The sequence below is a fragment of the Meriones unguiculatus genome, chromosome 3 (genome assembly GCF_030254825.1).
Source record: "Meriones unguiculatus strain TT.TT164.6M chromosome 3, Bangor_MerUng_6.1, whole genome shotgun sequence".
NCBI classification, from domain to species: Eukaryota; Metazoa; Chordata; class Mammalia; order Rodentia; family Muridae; genus Meriones; species Meriones unguiculatus.
In genome coordinates this window covers 148,327,365-148,344,985 of record NC_083351.1, presented here as the reverse complement: position 1 = coordinate 148,344,985, position 17,621 = coordinate 148,327,365, and the positions used below count along the sequence as shown (strand labels likewise).

The 17,621-nt window shown below is 38.8% G+C and overlaps 1 protein-coding gene across 11 annotated transcripts in view; it reads right to left on the bottom strand.

The window, feature by feature from the left end:
* Fip1l1 (factor interacting with PAPOLA and CPSF1) overlaps positions 1–16,010 on the bottom strand; it is a 59,950-nt gene extending 43,940 nt beyond the window's left edge. For 2 of the 11 annotated variants that reach the window (XM_021664737.2, XM_060380767.1), the window contains exons 1-9: positions 15,692–16,002; positions 14,653–14,697; positions 14,520–14,559; positions 10,347–10,404; positions 9,250–9,353; positions 5,473–5,537; positions 4,753–4,860; positions 4,031–4,161; positions 3,667–3,735 (exon numbers count right to left, since the gene is read on the bottom strand). In XM_021664737.2, coding sequence (XP_021520412.1) covers positions 3,667–3,735; positions 4,031–4,161; positions 4,753–4,860; positions 5,473–5,537; positions 9,250–9,353; positions 10,347–10,404; positions 14,520–14,559; positions 14,653–14,697; positions 15,692–15,773 — 702 coding nt within the window. In that variant the 5' untranslated portion in view covers positions 15,774–16,002. Of the gene's footprint in view, positions 1–3,666; positions 3,736–4,030; positions 4,162–4,752; positions 4,861–5,472; positions 5,538–9,249; positions 9,354–10,346; positions 10,405–14,519; positions 14,560–14,652; positions 14,698–15,691 lie in introns of all 11 variants that reach the window. The other 9 variants (XM_021664735.2, XM_021664736.2, XM_021664738.2 and 6 more) reach the window with 7 other exon arrangements.
* Between the last annotated feature and the right edge of the window lie 1,611 nt (positions 16,011–17,621).

Sequence of the window (17,621 nt, the reverse complement as noted above, 5' to 3'; positions counted from 1 at the left end):
GCAAGGAGGACACATGGGAGAGGTTGGATGAAAGAATGGAAAGGGGGAACTAATGTAATTATGTCATTAAATAAAAAATATTATTTAACAAATTTCAATAAAATAAAACTAGGTATTCACCTAAAGAGTCAGTCTCTATTAACTAGTGACTGGTTTTACCCCTGACTGGCACCTACCTATAATCAAGCCTTAACACTGGGTGTATTTGAAACTGAATTCTACTGCTTAGTAAAAGCAAGTTCATTTAAAATGTATGGATCCTGTTGGGATATGATGATCATCACTAAGAAAGATTGAAATTGATTTGATACACATCTGTCAGATGAAATGCCAGGATGTGGTGACAGGGGAAATAAATAGTTCATTTACCAAACATCTATTAACTATATACTGTGTTCCAAAAGCTTAGACTACCAAAAGAAAAACAAAACCCCAAGTCTCTGAGAAAATAATAAAAAGAGTGAGCACAATATAATAAAATGCTATGAAAAAATATGGGATAAGAACCAGTGAGGTGGTTCAAGGTATACGGCTGCTTATTTCCAAGTTTTAATTCCTGATATCCACATAAAAGGAAAGATCCAATTCCTGAAAGCTGTCCTCTGCTCCTCTCAAATGCACCACAGCATGTATGTGCTGACACACAGCCAAACACACACACGCACACACACAAGGGGTGGGGTGGGGAACTGACTTTAAAAAAAAGAAAAAAAAAAAGGGTGTGTGTGTAAAAGGTGAAACAAAAAAGAAACACATTACCCTGCCTAAAGGATCAGGAATATAGATAACCTTCTAAGTCCCAACTGTCCCTGTGAATGGCAGCAATTTATATTTTATTTCTTAGAATATCAAACTGACACTTCAAAAATTATGGCGTAAACTAAACTAATTACCCATTTCCCCTATTCCGATCCTCTCCATATTATCCTCATACTAATAAGAGTGGCACCATCACCTACTAAACTTCTTTAAGAAAACAAAACACTACAGGTATTATCTAACGCCTGCTAATATACAGGATGTCAACTTTATTTTTATAGTCAAACCCATCGGTGTACGGCAGCTGCCAGGACAGGTACTCTTTACCCTTGCTCCTAAAGCTGTGGACTATACCCTCTGTATGGAGCCACAGAAGTCTTCCCCAAAAGCAAGCCAACTCCTGTCTCCACTCTGCTCAAGATGCTTTAACTGCCAACTCAATCAGATCAGAGCAGCTTCTTATATGTGGCTGTATACTGTACACCCTTACACTTGCTTCTTCCTGCTCTTCCTCCACTCATCTTTACTAAAGCAACTATGATCGACTTTTTCTTGTCTTTTTTTGTTTTTGGACACTTAAGCGCCTCTCTTGTCAGGGTTTTCTGTATTAACTATTTTGGGAGGGGGTTCAGAATATCCTTTCTGCAGATCTTCTCACAAATTCTTCTAATTCAAGTAAAAGAGCTTTCTTGACCTCAATCTATGCTATTGCTTTCTTGTAGTTAAAACATACTAAAATAACTTAAGTGGGAAATTCCCAAAAACTGACAGTTCATAAGTTAAGCCATGCAAACTGTGAGTAATATGATAATTCCACACCTTTCCAACTCCATCTCACCTGAACATGAGCCATCCCTCTGTCTATGCAACCATATGCGTACGAGCATCCTGCTAATTATTCAGCTGAGATACTAAAATGACTGTGAGGGTAGCAAAGTGTTAATGTCTGACTAACCCCTACTTTACTTAAAAATTTTTCTAAAGCACAAAGGTATTGAGGCCGCCAATTCAGAGATGGCAAAGAGAAGTTGTCAAGTACTTCCGCTCAGTACAGTTATTGACTTAGCATCAAAAGAAAAGTCATCTTATGCTAAGGTTGCTACGATCTAGAGTACAGTAATTATTTGGGGCATATTCACATAACTTTTATGGCTCTGAATTGTTATTATTAATCACTACCTGTGACTAATTTGTAAATTAAACTTTACTGTGCATATGCACGTGGGGAAGAAAACAGAGTACATAGCGTTTAGAACTACCCACAGTTTCACACATGCACAAGAAATCTCACCATGTATTTCAACAGCCCTAAGAGGACTACTGTCATTCAAATTATCCCTTGGAGTAGTACAGACTTCCTTTACCATTCCCAGCCTCACACCTGTCACTTTCTATTTTCTTCTTAAAATTTCGTATTAGCATCATTATCCGAGTATATTGTTGTATGAAACTATCTGCCTACCGTCAGTGTAACAAGACCTTTGAAGACACTGACTACATATAAAAATCTGTATCCTACCTGTCTAGAAAACAGAATGTGGACTAACCAATAAATATTTCTTAAAAAATTTAACGGATTGAGATACTGCTTTGCTGTCACTTCTGCGGTCTTTCAAATAGCATGGGGTACATAAATATGTAATTGTTGGCGTACTATTTACTGAATACCTAGCTTCCCATTACAGCAGGGAGGAGGCCATGTCTAACACATTGTTTGGTGTAGTCAACTAAAAGGTGGGAAGAAAAATGAACAGGAGAAGGTGAAGAAGACAGTGGGAGAGAGAAAGGGTTTTAAAATGGAGGGAGTGCTTACACTGTACAGGTATAACTATGGGCATCTCTACAGCAGGTAGGAGGTGAAAAGACACAAGATTGGACAGGTGGTAAACGTGCAAAAACTGTCAGTTTTCCAAGTTCAATACTTCATTTCTTTAAAGCATACTTATTTAAGCACTCCTGAACACCTTCACTGCCTGGTCACTTTGAATCCTAACTACCCACATGTGTCCTCAGATGCTGCCCTCAGGATTACATTCAAAATCTGAGTAGCTAAAGCATGAGACTGTCATTACCTAACACTTGAGGACACAGCTGTATACGTGCTTGATTTACTAAAACCACGCTAAACATCAGAGCTTATGGCCAAACAAAATTTAACTCCAGTTCATAAAACTTGAGAACCTAAGGGCTGGCAAGATAGCTCAGAGGGTAAAATAAAAGTTCCTGCCTTTTAACCTTATAACCTGAGTTTACTTCTCTGGTATCCCATGATGGAAAGAGAGAACCAACTCATGCACACTATCCTCTGAGTTCCCTGATATTACATACACACAAAATGCAAATTTTTTAAAAGAAGGTAGTCATCCATATTATTGTACTAACAACTATACCAAAAGTTCTGAAGTTTAACATCATAAGCAATACTTAATAATAACACAAAATTAGCAAATGTTTAAAATTATGTTTAACAAAAAATATAAATTACCAATCTCCAGAAAGTACCCAGGTGAAAAAAGGAAAAATTGAAAGCCAGAAATGACTAATCACATGTTTTAACCCACAAAAACTAAAAATTGGAAATGTCACAAAACCCGATACTCTGAAAGCAGATTAAGGAAAATGAACTGAACCTGTGACCACAACCTTCATATCCAAGCGTGTGCTATCCTTATCTCACAGAATACAGCAGACAACAGTTTTATTTGGCATTTGTTAGTGTGACAGGCTATAAAGTCACATGCTTGCAAAAGTAAACAACAATCAGCAAATGAGTAAGTCACCAGGAAGCTGAAGGTTTGGAAGAAAGGTAGCTATCTCCACTTTAATTTTCTCCCCTGACCAATGGGATGGGAGCAGACTCAAGAACAAAAAAATGAGAGCAACCAAGGATAATTCACTAAAATTCACCTTAAAAAGATTGAATCTGCCATCTTGGGTCTCTGCACCTGGTGTAACTTCCATAGTACAGTCTTCGGCCTAAGTTAAATAACATATTCCCCATTAAGATACCACACAACTTTTAACTGACAGGCCACGTAAAAACAAACTAGCTGTGGCTAGTCTGATTTCAACTGAAAACATACGGTAACCATTAATACGGAAGTGAAGGGGAAGGAGGGGGAAATAAACAAACACGGTCATGAGAACAAAACAAAACTAAACTGTTACAGAGCATTTAATCACCTCTTTGGGGGGGGGAAAGTGGCTTACTTGGGGAATCAAAGTGGAACAGTGGAAAAGGCAGGGTCACTCTGGAAAGGTTCCTAATTACCGTAATTTTATTTGTTGCTGAAGTAACTGGTATAACTTCGAGCCCCATCCGTATCCTCTTCTGTTTTTCACAGTAAGCTTTCCAAGTGTCTTCATTAAAGCCATAGTTAAAATAATCAGAAAGATCAGCACCTAAAGATGAGATACACTTTTAGGATGCACATATTTTAACTCTATGGCAGCAGCACACCACCATACAGTGTGGTACAAAAATGGCAACTTCGGGAAGACATGAAAGTAGAAGGGGCAAGCTTTGAAGAGAGTAATATTAGTGGGATTGGATGGCGCTGAAAAGGACAAAGGGGTGGATATGACTGAAGGACACTATACACATGTATGGAAATGCCATGAGATCCATAGTTACGAATAAATATATGCTAAGAGAAACATTAAAATGTATTTTTATGGGATTGTCATAACATCCCTTAAATTTTCACTAGTTCTCAAAATTACCAAAATGAAGCAAAGACTAGAAAACATTTTGATCAGAATGATGTCCTTTAGAAATGGCATTATTATAAATAATGTGAGCCTGCATTTATGTTAATTCCAGGGACTAATGAGAGTTACTACTCATTCAAGTCCTCAATACTCATTATTTGCTTAGGACAATAAAACGATACTGTAAAAGAGAGTATTTCATGTTGCTCCTCAAAAACATTTTTCTGATCATTCTACACTAAAAATCTGTTTTGAGATTAATGTTATCCAAAATAATCCTACCAGGTTTCCGCCATGGCTTATCTTCAAAAGAGTCCAAATCTACTTCCAGGAGTGGGACTCCGTTAATGCTGCCAGGCGCGTCGAGGTCTACCCCTTTGACTTTGGTTCCTATTTTACAGAAATGCAAAATGGAAAGAGGCTACATTAGCAAGAAGCTAGAAGACAAAAAGAGAGAACATAAGAGACCCTTTACCATCCGTCCTGACCATTCATAAAACTAAACAAAGCCAAACTTCGCGATGAAATTCTTAAGATGAACAGGATGGAAAGGTCAGAGCTTTAGACATTACAGTCTAGCATGGCAGCACATGCCTATCATCTACACACCTGGGAAAGGAAGGCAAACAGGAATTTAAGGAGAGCTCAGGGTGCACAGCTAGGTAAAGGACAACCTAGGCTACATGAGGTACTATCTCAAGAGACAAAAGCAATGACCACTACATCAACGTAGTTGCTAATACTAATGTCCACGTGTTAACTTTCTGTTTTATATGCTTTGTGAGTAAAGAAAAGTTTCTCTTAAAAGGTTTTAAAACAAGCAAAGCAGCACAATCAGAAGAGGACACATGTTTGCTGTCTGAGCTGAGATGTCCCTCATAGGCCACTTATGTGTATCACAGGTAGTCAAGCATTACTCATGAAAAGAGCTAATACAATCTACTCAGGGCCTATCTGAGCTATTACGCCCTATTTTCATAGTGATGAAGCTGTGAATTTTACCTGTATTTCCATAAACTCTTCCCCCTGCCTTGATATTAAGATTTACTGGTGCTGTTCCATAACTCCTAAAAACAGAATAAAAATTAACCTCAAAAACATATAGCAACAAAATAGGAAGATAGTCAACATGTTATAAACCCAGAGTAAGTGAATGAATCGGTATTCACAAATTTTACACTAATTTTTCAAGTTTCTTATTTAGTTATTACAGAATAAAAACTAATTCTTAAAATTTTTAGATTATTTTATGTGCACATTTATTTGCCTACATGTATGTAGACCACGATTTTTTAAGATTATTTTATGTGTATGAGTTGTTTTGCCTACATGTATGTACATCACAAGTGTGCCTGGTGTCCAAAGAGGTCAGAAGAGGGCATGGGATCCCTTGGAACTGGAGTTACAGATTGTTTTGAGGCACCATGTGGGTGCAGGGAACTGAACCCACATCCCCTGCAAGAACCAGTGCGAACTCCAGCCCCCTAAACTAATTTTCTTTTAAAGGCCTGACATTTTCCCATCTCAAATAATTTTTTTTAAATATAATTTTTCCCATCTCAAAAGTCTCCCAGCTACTCCCGCACTACGCCATTACAGTAAATATCCTGAGAAAAACCTTTGCTGTCACCTCCCAATTCCTGAACATCTAGCAATACCGCAGTGAGGAAAGCGGCCTGCACACTGCCAAATCCCATCACCCACTTCAGTCTTTCTCACATGGAGTATTGCATTCATAAAAATGAATTCCCTTAGAAGAAATGTGAAACAATGAATCTGGAGAATAAGAGAAACAGTGTTAACAAGAAGTTACTAACTAAAGGGCAAAGGGAAATCTTCCAGGACACCTGCAATATCCTCCATCTATATCTGGGTTGTGACTACACAAACACATACATATGTATATGTGCATATACACGTATATACATGTATACACGTATATACACACACATACATAAATGAGAACACCAAGTCACATTTTAAATGTAGTAATATCCATATGGCAAAGAGTTGAAGTTAAACCAACCCATGTTCAAACACAACTAGTGTACAACTCTGACCAAGTCACGTAGACCACTAGGGTCTTACTATAATTTTCTTTAAACGAGTTTGTTGCTGGACACAATGGCACACCCCTTTAATTCCAGTGCTCACGAGGCAAAGGTGGACAATATCTGTGTTAGAGGTCTGCCTGGTCTCGATAATAAGTTCCAGGACCAAGTAACAAAATTCAAACCAAACCAAAAAAACCCACCACCAACAACAACAAAAAAAGCCAAAAGAAAAAAAAAGCCAAAACAAACAAATAAAAACCACCAATAAAAAAGTACCATATTTTTAATGAGTAGAAAAAAATAAAATTAAGTATCAGTGTTAACTGAAATAGCTTTCGACACTGTTTGGGGGAGAGAAGGAGACACGGGGGACCAGGTAAGAATGCTTTGTTGTGAACAAAAGATTAGTAAGCTTTCAGATTATACTCAAGCCTATGAAGGAGTTATGTTTCACATTATACTCATGTTATTTCATTTCATTCTTTTCCCTTAAAATTTCAACTAGCTGGACCTTTGATAATTTTTGCTTTTGTTCTGCTCAGTAGTGTTTTTTGTGGGCTGTGGTGAAGGAGCACTTGTCTAGCATGCACTGGGAAGGTTCTGAGTCCAATAGCCACCATTACCAAAATAATGTTATTATTTCTAATTTTTACCTTTGATTCAGTCTGACCTCCCTTCAATAAAAATCCTCAAGAAATTAGAAATGGACGGAAAGTATCTTTACATGGCAAACTGGCATGACATTCAAATGTACCGCCAGCATGTGTGGGATGATTCCACTAAAGTCAGTAATGAAACAAGCATGTGCACTTTCCACAAGATAGAGCTTAAAGCTTTAACTTTAGAAATGGGAAATAAAAGGGAAGGAAAACACCAAAAATTTCTTTTAGCAAATAACAACTCTACTTGTAGACCCTATAGACTCTACAGAAAATCGAGTAGCCAGACTTTACTATTTATAAACATGTAAAATTGTCAAAGAGCAAAATATATTATTTTTTAAAATCAGTATCACACCTATATACTAAAAAAGAACATAGGGAGAAAGAAATCAGGAAATCAATCTCATTCAAACAACAAAAAAGGAAAACCTAAGAAGCCTAAGACCTCTCCAATAAAAACAATACTGTGAAAATGGCATTATCAGCAAAAAACAATGTAGATTTGATTGGATACAACAGACATTCTTTACAAAAAAAAAAAAAAAAAAAATTCTAAAATTCACATGGGAGCATATACTCAAAGCAATCTGAAAGAACATTGCCAGAAATATCACCACACCTGACTGTAATAGACTGCAGAGCCAGTAACAAAAACACAGTTCTGGCACAATCACAGACAACAGATCAATGGAGCAAAGGATTTAGGAGTAATCTCACACAACTACTGAGCATCAACAAAACATCAACACTTCAACAAATGTCCACCTACAGAAGAATGAAACGACATCCTTGTATCTCACCCTGAGCAAGACTACTGAAACTGGTTAAAGAACAAAACTGGTATGCTAAGGAAAACAATCTAAGAGGCACTTAGCAAGTTCTATCTGAAAATGAATCTAATAGTTTAGGAAGTGAAACCAAGCCCTGACAGAATGGAATTACACAAAATTCACTCGCTCAAAGGGCAAAGCAAACAACTGAGCAGAGACAGCCTATATAACAGAGGATTAATATACAAAATATGTAAAGAACTCAAGAACTGGGTGTGGTGGCACATGCCTTTAATCCCAGGACTTGGGAGGCAGAGACAGGTGATCTCTGAGTTCAAGGTCTATAAAGAAAAAGAAAAAAAAAAAGGACAGAAGTATAAGAGCAAAGCAAATACCAAAGCCCTCAATCCATAAACAAACTAAGGAACAATAAACAAACAGTTCTCATTTTTAAACATTTTTAAAACTTTTAAACATTTTTAAAAGTTTAACAATCTTAGCTATCTGGGACAACACTGAAATTCCACTTCATCCCATTCTAAATGGTTAATCATCATCAAAACAAATCAACCTCCCAAAGACAAGGAAAAAGTTTTAGTAGTCATATTATACAGCTAATTTGTAAACCCCAAAGAACTATTAATCCTACCACCATAACAAAACTGCAATCCATATTTTAATGTTTTCTTTCAATCCTTCAATATCTCTTTGTACTATAGTCCATCTACTTGGTACAGTTTATGGGACATAAATCTTGCTGCCAGCACAGTGGCCTAGAAGGCCCAACAGATAATTAACTCAAAACAATAAATTATGGCAGCCAAGAAGCAATATGTTACTTTGTACTGGATATAAAATTAAAGACCTAAATTAAGGCTTGTATAATAAAATGAAAAAATAACAAATGCAAACTACAATTTCATTGTTCTAATTCTAACCAAAGAACTCATACTAGCCTATTCTGTAGCAAAGCTGTTTTAAATGCAATCAGACACTGCTGCTTCCAAGTATGTAATTAACTGCAGGTGCAAAGTAACCACCTGTTGAAACTGTAACAAAGTTCTTTCATTTCCTGGCAAGACAGAAAACATGAAAATCAACAGAATCACCCTAGACAATCCACTGAGTGTCTCCACAATGTGAATTCAGACCGGCATAACTCAGGGCCCCAAGGTGACTCAGACTAAAGCCCACAACTTGAGTGGAAACATAAGAGTCTTATAAGGGTCCTCTGAACTACACATGCAAGCCATGGCACACATGACCCTGCCAAGGAAGAGAATAATAACTTACCCATACTGTGGTGCTCCAGTTTTAATGTCTCCTATGGTGACATGAACATCATCTTCATCATCATCACTGTCACTATCACTGTCATCTTCAGTCTCAGTCACTTTCTACACCAATATAAACAATTACAAAATGCATTAAATAATCCAATTCAGCATTTAATACTAATAAACACAACATTATTTATTCTGTTTTTAAAAATAGTTTTAGAGTACAAATTACAAACTTATAAAATTGTTATCCCAACTTGATCTACAATAATTAATAAGCTTATGACTAAGAAAGAGAACTTTTATTGCCATCTTTCAGATAACAATAATACATGCTCTGTTAACTATTTGGTAGTTTTTAATACTGACATTGAACCTCAAAAATGTTTGACTCCTAAGAATTTCTGAAGTACTTCTTTTTAAAGAATTTTATCTTAGATACTACACTACTTCAGATTTATTTTGCAAGGTCATCAATTATAGTATGAAGAAACTCAACAAGTGGATGATTGAAGAAGCATGTACCTTTCAAATTACAATGGATCTGCTTACAATGGTTTTAGTGTGGATCTAAAAAGCTATTATATTTTAGTTACACAGTGTTAGATAACCTAGGCAAAATGTTTTTTGTTTGTTTGTTTGTTTTTTAATAAGTTCAAGTAAAAAGAAAACACGTTTCCGTCTCTGTTCAGGAGTGAAATGTGTAAACATCAGAGGACATCCCAATCACCATTTTAATAGTCACAGTGTCAGGGAGTATCACATTCAGAGAGCATTCCTAAGAAACTGTCAGCTTTAGGTTATGGACTTAATGTTGGCTTTGGAAACCAAGCTCACGTATGACAGTCAGTTGCTTTACAACTATTTGATTCTTTGTTGATGCCATGTTCCCTTCTGAAGTTTCTTCCCACTCTTTTTCTCCTCACTAAGTTCTCCATGCTCTTCTGATGATATCAGATGCAGCAGCTGACATCAGAGGAGGTCAAGTCACACAGGATGCTCAAAGTTATGTTAAATGCTGGTTCTATTTGTAAACTCAAGTTCTTAACACAGATTTTAAACACAAGAGTAACAGGGTAACAGGGTTTCAAAGCCTGAGATGTATGTTACCGGTTTTGCCACGCCATTTTCAGCAGCTTCCTCTTCAATTCCAGGTGGAGGATTAGTACTGCAAAAAAAGAAAGTGAGCAGATAAGTCAGATGTGCTGCTTCAAGAACAGATTACCCTATCATCAGGCTAACATTGATAAGATTTTCCAAAGTCATTAGCTCTACTGGATGATAAAAACAAGACTAGCAAATCTATCTGCTTTCCTGTTGACAGGCATGAAACAAATACTTAGATGGAAGTAATGGCTGGGTTATTTGAGACAATCAGTTGACATATCCCTGGCTGTCTTTGAATTATGTAGACCAAGCTAACCTCAAAATCAAGAGATCTGCTTGCCTTTGCCTCCTAAATGCTGGATTAAAGGCCTGTACCACCACTCCCTGCCCAACATTTTTTCCCCCATTCTTTTTCAAAACAGGGTTTCTGTTTAACAGCCCTGGCTGTCCTGAAACTTGCTCTGCAGACCAGGCAAGCCTGGAACCCACAGAGATCTACTTGCCTCTGCTTCCTGAGTATTAGGATTAAAGTTGTGGGCCACCACTACCTGGCTTGCCCAACAATATCCTTAAAGAAATACAATTTGATGGTAGGACACAATTCAAGTTTTACTGCACACCATACCACTTTAACTCTGAATCTTTATTATCTGCTTTGTGCAAATTTGACTTGTCATTTTGCAACAAAAATTGTTTCAGTTGACAATGAAACATTCACACTGCCATGAGACTTAAGCCACTAACCAAAAATAATACTTCCAGATATTTCAGATAAAGAAATGAGTAGAGAAAAAAGGGGGCTTATCTGGAAGAACACTGCTAATTTCAGCTTTTTAAAAAAACTATAGTGAAGTCAGTTTCTTGTCAGTTAGCTTTAGCTATTTTACAGAAAGAAACACCATACAAAACAATGAATTGATCTGGCCCAAGGCTCTGAGAAATTTTAGTATCATTTCAAAGTAAACGTTTAGTTTTGGACAAGCTCGATGTTCTTTTCATTAGAGCCATACTGATTTGTCCTAAACTTCAGTTCTTTAATATTTCTTAGTGGCAGCCAAGAACATCATACTCAACTAAAGCAAACAAAAGGAAAAAGGCAGAAAACTTCAACTTTTTCTGTCCTAACACAGGACTCAAGATAAATGTACTACTATAATTCTTAACTTTGCTTAAAAAACTTCCAGAGAGGCATAAACAAGTTTTGCTTGCCTGCTGGTATTATGCACATGCCTGCAATGGTGGAATGAGCCCTCAGTGTGCTTTCCGTTTCATAGGGCAGAATACTATAATCAGCTAAAGCCTGTATAAGTGAAGCATGACAGCACTAACATCAGTGTAATGCAATGCTTAAGGACAGAGGCTTCGGCAATGAACCTGTCACAATGAAGAGGGCCAAATTCAACTGCAGGGACCCAGGCAGGATAACGCAATGATATACCAAGCTGAAGCCTGGCTCTGTCTGAACTCTTTCTTCATTACACATAGTCCTTTACCTTTAGAACTTTTAACTCCTCATCACCATTAAGAGATAAGAATAATAAAGTTATAAGCTTTTTCTAGAAAAGTAAAGATTTAAAGGCAAACGTCCTCACGTGGGATGAGAGACACATAAAAGTTTTCAAGTAAAATTAACAGCCAATATAGGCATCAGCACTTGGAGGAGGCCAAAGTAAACGAACTACCATGCTGTGTCCCAGAGAATTCAAGCATGCACCATGAGAAAGTGAACTCTTGAGGACGGAGAGACGGCTCAGGCATTCAGAGCTCACGCTACTCTTCCAGGACCTAGGTTTGTGTCCCAGCACACACGGCAGCTCACAACCATCTGAATGGCAGTCCCAAGAGATCTAATGCCTTCTGTCCTCCACAGGCATGGTGCATGAACACACATGCAGGCAAAACACAATACACAATTTACAACGGAACAAACAAGAAACCAACACAAAGTGAACTCAGAATTAGAGTTAAGTAATAAAATCTAGAGACAGGGATTAGCTCAAAAAGATGTGTATTTCACTGTAACTCTTTACCATGTAACACACTTGATTGCTCACCTAATGAATGAATGTGCAGAAAACATTCAATCATTTTAGACTTACCAACTTCTTAAGGAAGTGAGCTAAACACATAAACTCCAAACATAAATCATTAAATTTCAGGTAATCCAGAAATGAGTAAAGAAAAGAGGGGACATATCTGGAAGAACACTGCTAATTTCAGCTCTTTGGAAGCTATTTCTACTTTCACTCCTTATTTCCATGTTTCCACTGTTTTTGGTTTTAGTGTGCTTTTCTTTGATGAAAAAGAATTTACTTGTAATGGACTTTCACTGCCGATATTCATTTTAGAAACGCAATTAGGAATAAGTCACATCTATCCATTTAACGACTATACTTAAAGGGATATATTTTGTTCACAGTGTAACCATCACTAGAAATCCTAGAATGTGTATATAGATTCCCAAAAAGAAGTCCTGCATATCTCACCAGTCACCCCTTTTTCTTCTACCCCACAACTCTGGTCTTTCTATTGCTATGGATTTATCTGCCTGTTCTGGGAACTTTCTATACTGAGCCATGCACGTCCTTCCTAGTCGCTTCTTTCCCTTAACACATGCTCAATGTGCTCATCCATACTGTAGCAGTCAGTACTCGATTTCCTTCCACCACGAAATATTTCCCCAAGGGCACACCGCATTGAATCTACTAACTTGCAGTGGGGGCCAGGTGGGTTATCTCCTAGTTTCTGACTAGCCACAACTGTGCTAAAAGCACCGACACTCAAGTTCTTGTGGTCGTGTATGTTTTCACTTCTCTAATCTAAAGTGAGTAGGACTGCTTAACTAATGATGACTCTATGTTTAACCATTTGAGGAAGCTGCCAGAATATCCTTCCAGAGAGTTGCAACTTTACAATAGCAATGTATAAACAGCCATTACATCTGTCACTACAGCTGTCTTATCTTTTGGATTACAGCTATCATGCTAGGTATGAAGTATGAATCCCTCCACTCTGAAAATCTAAACAGTCTTTAAGAGTTCTGTATGTAAGATACATGTGGAGGCCAAAGACATCGGGTACCTTCCCAACCCTCTTCGTTTTCTTTAGATGCTCCTACCTATGTCTCTCCTAGGATGTCACTCATGTCCACATGCTTATGCTGCATTTCCCCAACTGAGCCAATTCTCCAGCCCTTAACTTCTCTTAAAACCATTCATTATTTCAGACCGCTACCTTGATCATGGTAAAGTCAATTTAGCCACGTACTTATATGAATGAGGTATAGTGAAATTTTGATTAAATGTTGGTTCCCTAGACACACACTGAAAAATAATAAGTTTTGCATAATAACAAGGAAAAATCAACTTTAAAAACCATCTATTGTGTTCATGGTATAGTAGTGAGTAGTTTCCTTCCAAAAATTAAATACATTATGAATTTAAAGGAATGTAAAGCAATAAATTACAGCTGAGGCAGGCATAGTAGCATGTGTCTTTAATTCCAACACTCTAGGAGGTATAGTCAGGCAGATGTCCCTGAGTTCAAGGCCACCCTAGTCTACAAAAGGAGTTCCAAGTCTGTCAGGGCTACACAGTATGAGGGCCTGTCTCAAAAAGAGAAAAAAACGAAATCACACCTAAAGTAAATTATACTATAAAAACACCAATAAATGATGAAAGCAACAATCTTCACTTGTTATTTAAAATCTGACAGTGAATTATTTTTTCTCAGTATTTTAATGACTACATTCAGGCATGCATAGTTGTGCATCCCTCTGATCCTAGCTTGGGAGGCAGAGGCAGGTGAATCTCTGGGTTAGAGGCCAGCCTGATCTACACAGTTCTAGGACAGCCAGGGCTACAAAGAGGACACAGAGAACGCCTTCCTCGGAAAACAAAACAACAAAATAAAACAAAAAAAAAATCCAACTATTTTATATACTCCACTACTAAACTTTAAGAATAAAAAGTTATTCAACAGTGAAAAGTTGGCACATATCAAACTCCAAAAAACTGTCCTATAAGCTACTAGAAACCAAGACAGAATTGGTCCTGAAATAGAAAAAGTCCTCCAAACTTTGGTCAAAGTGTAATTAAGCCAAGGATTACAATGAAACACTAGGCAACCTGCTAATATCACAATCTGCATAAAACATCAACAGGAGAGTTCACCAACCTGGCATTTTCTTCTTCTGGCCTTTCAACTTCATTTTCATCTACCAAATAAAATAAAATAAAGTATTTTAAATAAAGAAGCCAAGCTTAAGCAGCTAGTATAAAAATCTGAAGGAAACGTCACAAGCACTAACCTAGATCCTTTGCCAAATCAGTATGCACGTGCACGTCCCATGGGCCTACAAGCATAGCCAAAGTTAGATCGCTTTATAAAACAAGATACATCTATTACGGGAAAAAAAATCAAGGCTTTACTGCTACTAATACAGGCTTACTTTAAGAGGCAAAGAGGACGCACACATCTTGGTAAGGGAAACCCAACACATTTCACGTTTTAAGAATAGTCCTGATGTTCAATCTTTCCACTAAAATATAATCTAAAGCAATTTATGTTCGAGAATTTATGTTCTAGGCAAGGACAAAATACTTTCAAATATAGTATAACAGGAGAGGTTACGACTTAAAAGTTAAAAACCAGACATCAAACATGTCCCCTACAGAAAAACAAAGTATATGATGCGTTAAATCTGGGGACACAGAAATACAAAATCACTGAATAACAAGCCTACGGGAAAAGTCACGAGGTACTATGACGTGGACTATAGAGCAGTCTCTTAAAAAATCAAAACTTCACCTTAACACAGAAGACAATTCAGGGTTTTCTTTATGGACCCATAGTGTATTCCATCTCTGTCTCTCTTAATTAATATTTTAAAAGCACGACTTTCAGACAAGGAGATACCCTTGCAGGTGCATTCCATACAAACTGACCATCAAGAAACAAGACTTTAGTTTTACAGCATTAACTTTATTCAGCTGTTATTACAGAATGACTGTTTCTGGAAGAAAGGAACCAGGAGGGGCACCCAACAGCCACCGAGCAAGAGACACACCGAAGCAGCTCAGGAGCGATAGAAAGGGCATGAACAGAGAGCACAGAAGCGAGGAGGCCAGGACGGTGGGGAGGAGGGCGAAGCGGGGCTGCCCGGCCTCCTTGGCCCGCGTCCACCGCGCGGTGAGCGGCTGCGGGTCTGGGCGAGGGCCGGGAGGTGCAGGCCGCGCTCGGCCTAACTCAGGCCGGCCAAGCTAGTACGAGAGGCCCCGGACGCCCAGGCCTGCGACGCCGGGAGGAAGGCCCGAGAGAACCCGGGAGACAGACAGGAAGTTCCGTACCGCCATACAGCCACTCTTCCTCCTCATCCCCTCCGGTCCCGCCGCTCAGCTCCACCAGGCGCTCCACCTCGCCGGCCGACATGGCCGCCCCACGCACAAGTTAAAGGCGGCGATCAACAGCCCCCTTTCAACCCTTTGCCCAGCCTCGCCGTCCTGGGGCGCGAGATGGGGAGCGAACCCGCCGGTAAGCGAACGGAGAGAGCGCGAGACTCAAATCCAGCCAGGGCCGACCTCGGTGGAGGCGGCGACCATGAAGAATCAGCCACTGGTCCGCCGGCGCATGCGCAGCAGCACCCAAGCGGCTAGGCGTCTCTAAGTGGCTTTGCTTCCGCGGCCGCAGGCACCTGAGCTTCACTGCGCGTGCGCAGAGTCATTGGCTCCTCCTACCTCAAGGATTACAGCTTTGCTCTTCGGAGTGGCTTTCGCTCTGGCGTTTGGTGTTCTTTGAAGTTCCCTTCCCCCAACCTTCCTTCCAATCCCCAGTTCCCTTTGCTACACTACACCATTGTTCTTTTTGGTCCCTGATGCTTTTCTCCCTCCACCATTTGTTTATTTGAAAATCTTGAAGGCCATCATCTCTCACGTGTTTACTTGGCACAAAATCATACTTGCCTGCCGGTTTCTAACACAAACTGGTCATGAGGGAAATGAGGGTCGGTTGAGAAAATGCTTCCATAAGCTCAGGCTGTAGACAAACCTGCATAGCATTTTCTTAATTAGTGACTGATGGGGGAGGGCCCCATCAGTCGGAAATTTTTGCCTTGTTTTAACTTCTAAGGACTATCATCTCTGTAAAATCTTTTCTGGATTCAAATATGTAGGAAAGTCTACCCAAGTATCAGGGACTCTTCAAGGTTGTATAGATTGGGCAATTAAAAATCCTTTCTTTTATAAAGACTTTATTCTAATAAAAGAGTAAAACATTTTCTATGTTCAGTAAAAGTTTCTATACTGAACATAGAAATACACCATGTTGCTAAGGATTAATAATAATAATAGCGCTGGGTGTGGCTGGGGTGGGGGAAGGTGGCACACTCCTGAAATCCCAGGACTCTGGAGGCAGAGGCAGGCAGATCTCTGGGAGTTCCAGGGTAGCCTGGTTTACAAAGGGAGTCCAGGACAGACAAGACTACACAGAGAAACCCTGTCTTGAAAAAAACATAAATAATAATAATAATAATAATAATAATAATAATAATAGCTGTATTAATACTCGGGGAAAGTGGTTAAAAGGGAGGAGGTGTAAATGACTACATCGTTATATAATGTTAATGTAGCTGCACCACATAGCAAGTGGTACAGGAACACGAATAAGATGAGGTAAAAATAAATAAATAAATAAAAGGAGGTACTTAGATGAAGAGAAGCAGTGAGTTGTGGGTTCCTGGATAGGCTCTACTGGCCAGGGAGATTAGGAGCATGCAAAGGCCCTGAGACAGAGGAGAACTGTACTGGGAGTGGAGTGACGGGCAGAATGTACATGAGCTGAGCATGCAGATGAGGTCACGGGGAGCAGAATAGAGGTGATAACTCTGTTTTAGACCATATGCTGCTTCCACTGGGTATGATAGACATGTCTTATTTGACAGAGACTCTTCACTAGGCCAAATCTGCCTTTGCGTTCTTTGTCTTTCATTTCCATCTGTTGTGTGACACACAATATCTTCTTGGCCTTTGACAGAAGAAGCAAAAAGAAGGTTTACTGCCTGTTTGGGGATACTGTAAGAAGCCACTGTGGTTATCTCTATCTTCATTGTTCTGTGTATCTATAATAAAATTTGATGGTTTCACGAAAGAGCGGATAGTCTTTTGCAGAGTGAATGGTTTTTCCCTCCAGTCTGGAAGGAATCTTTCAAAGCATTGTTTAGACTAAACCAAAGACTTGATGGATGATGGCGGATGCATTAGAAGTGCCTGTGTAGTGGAGGTA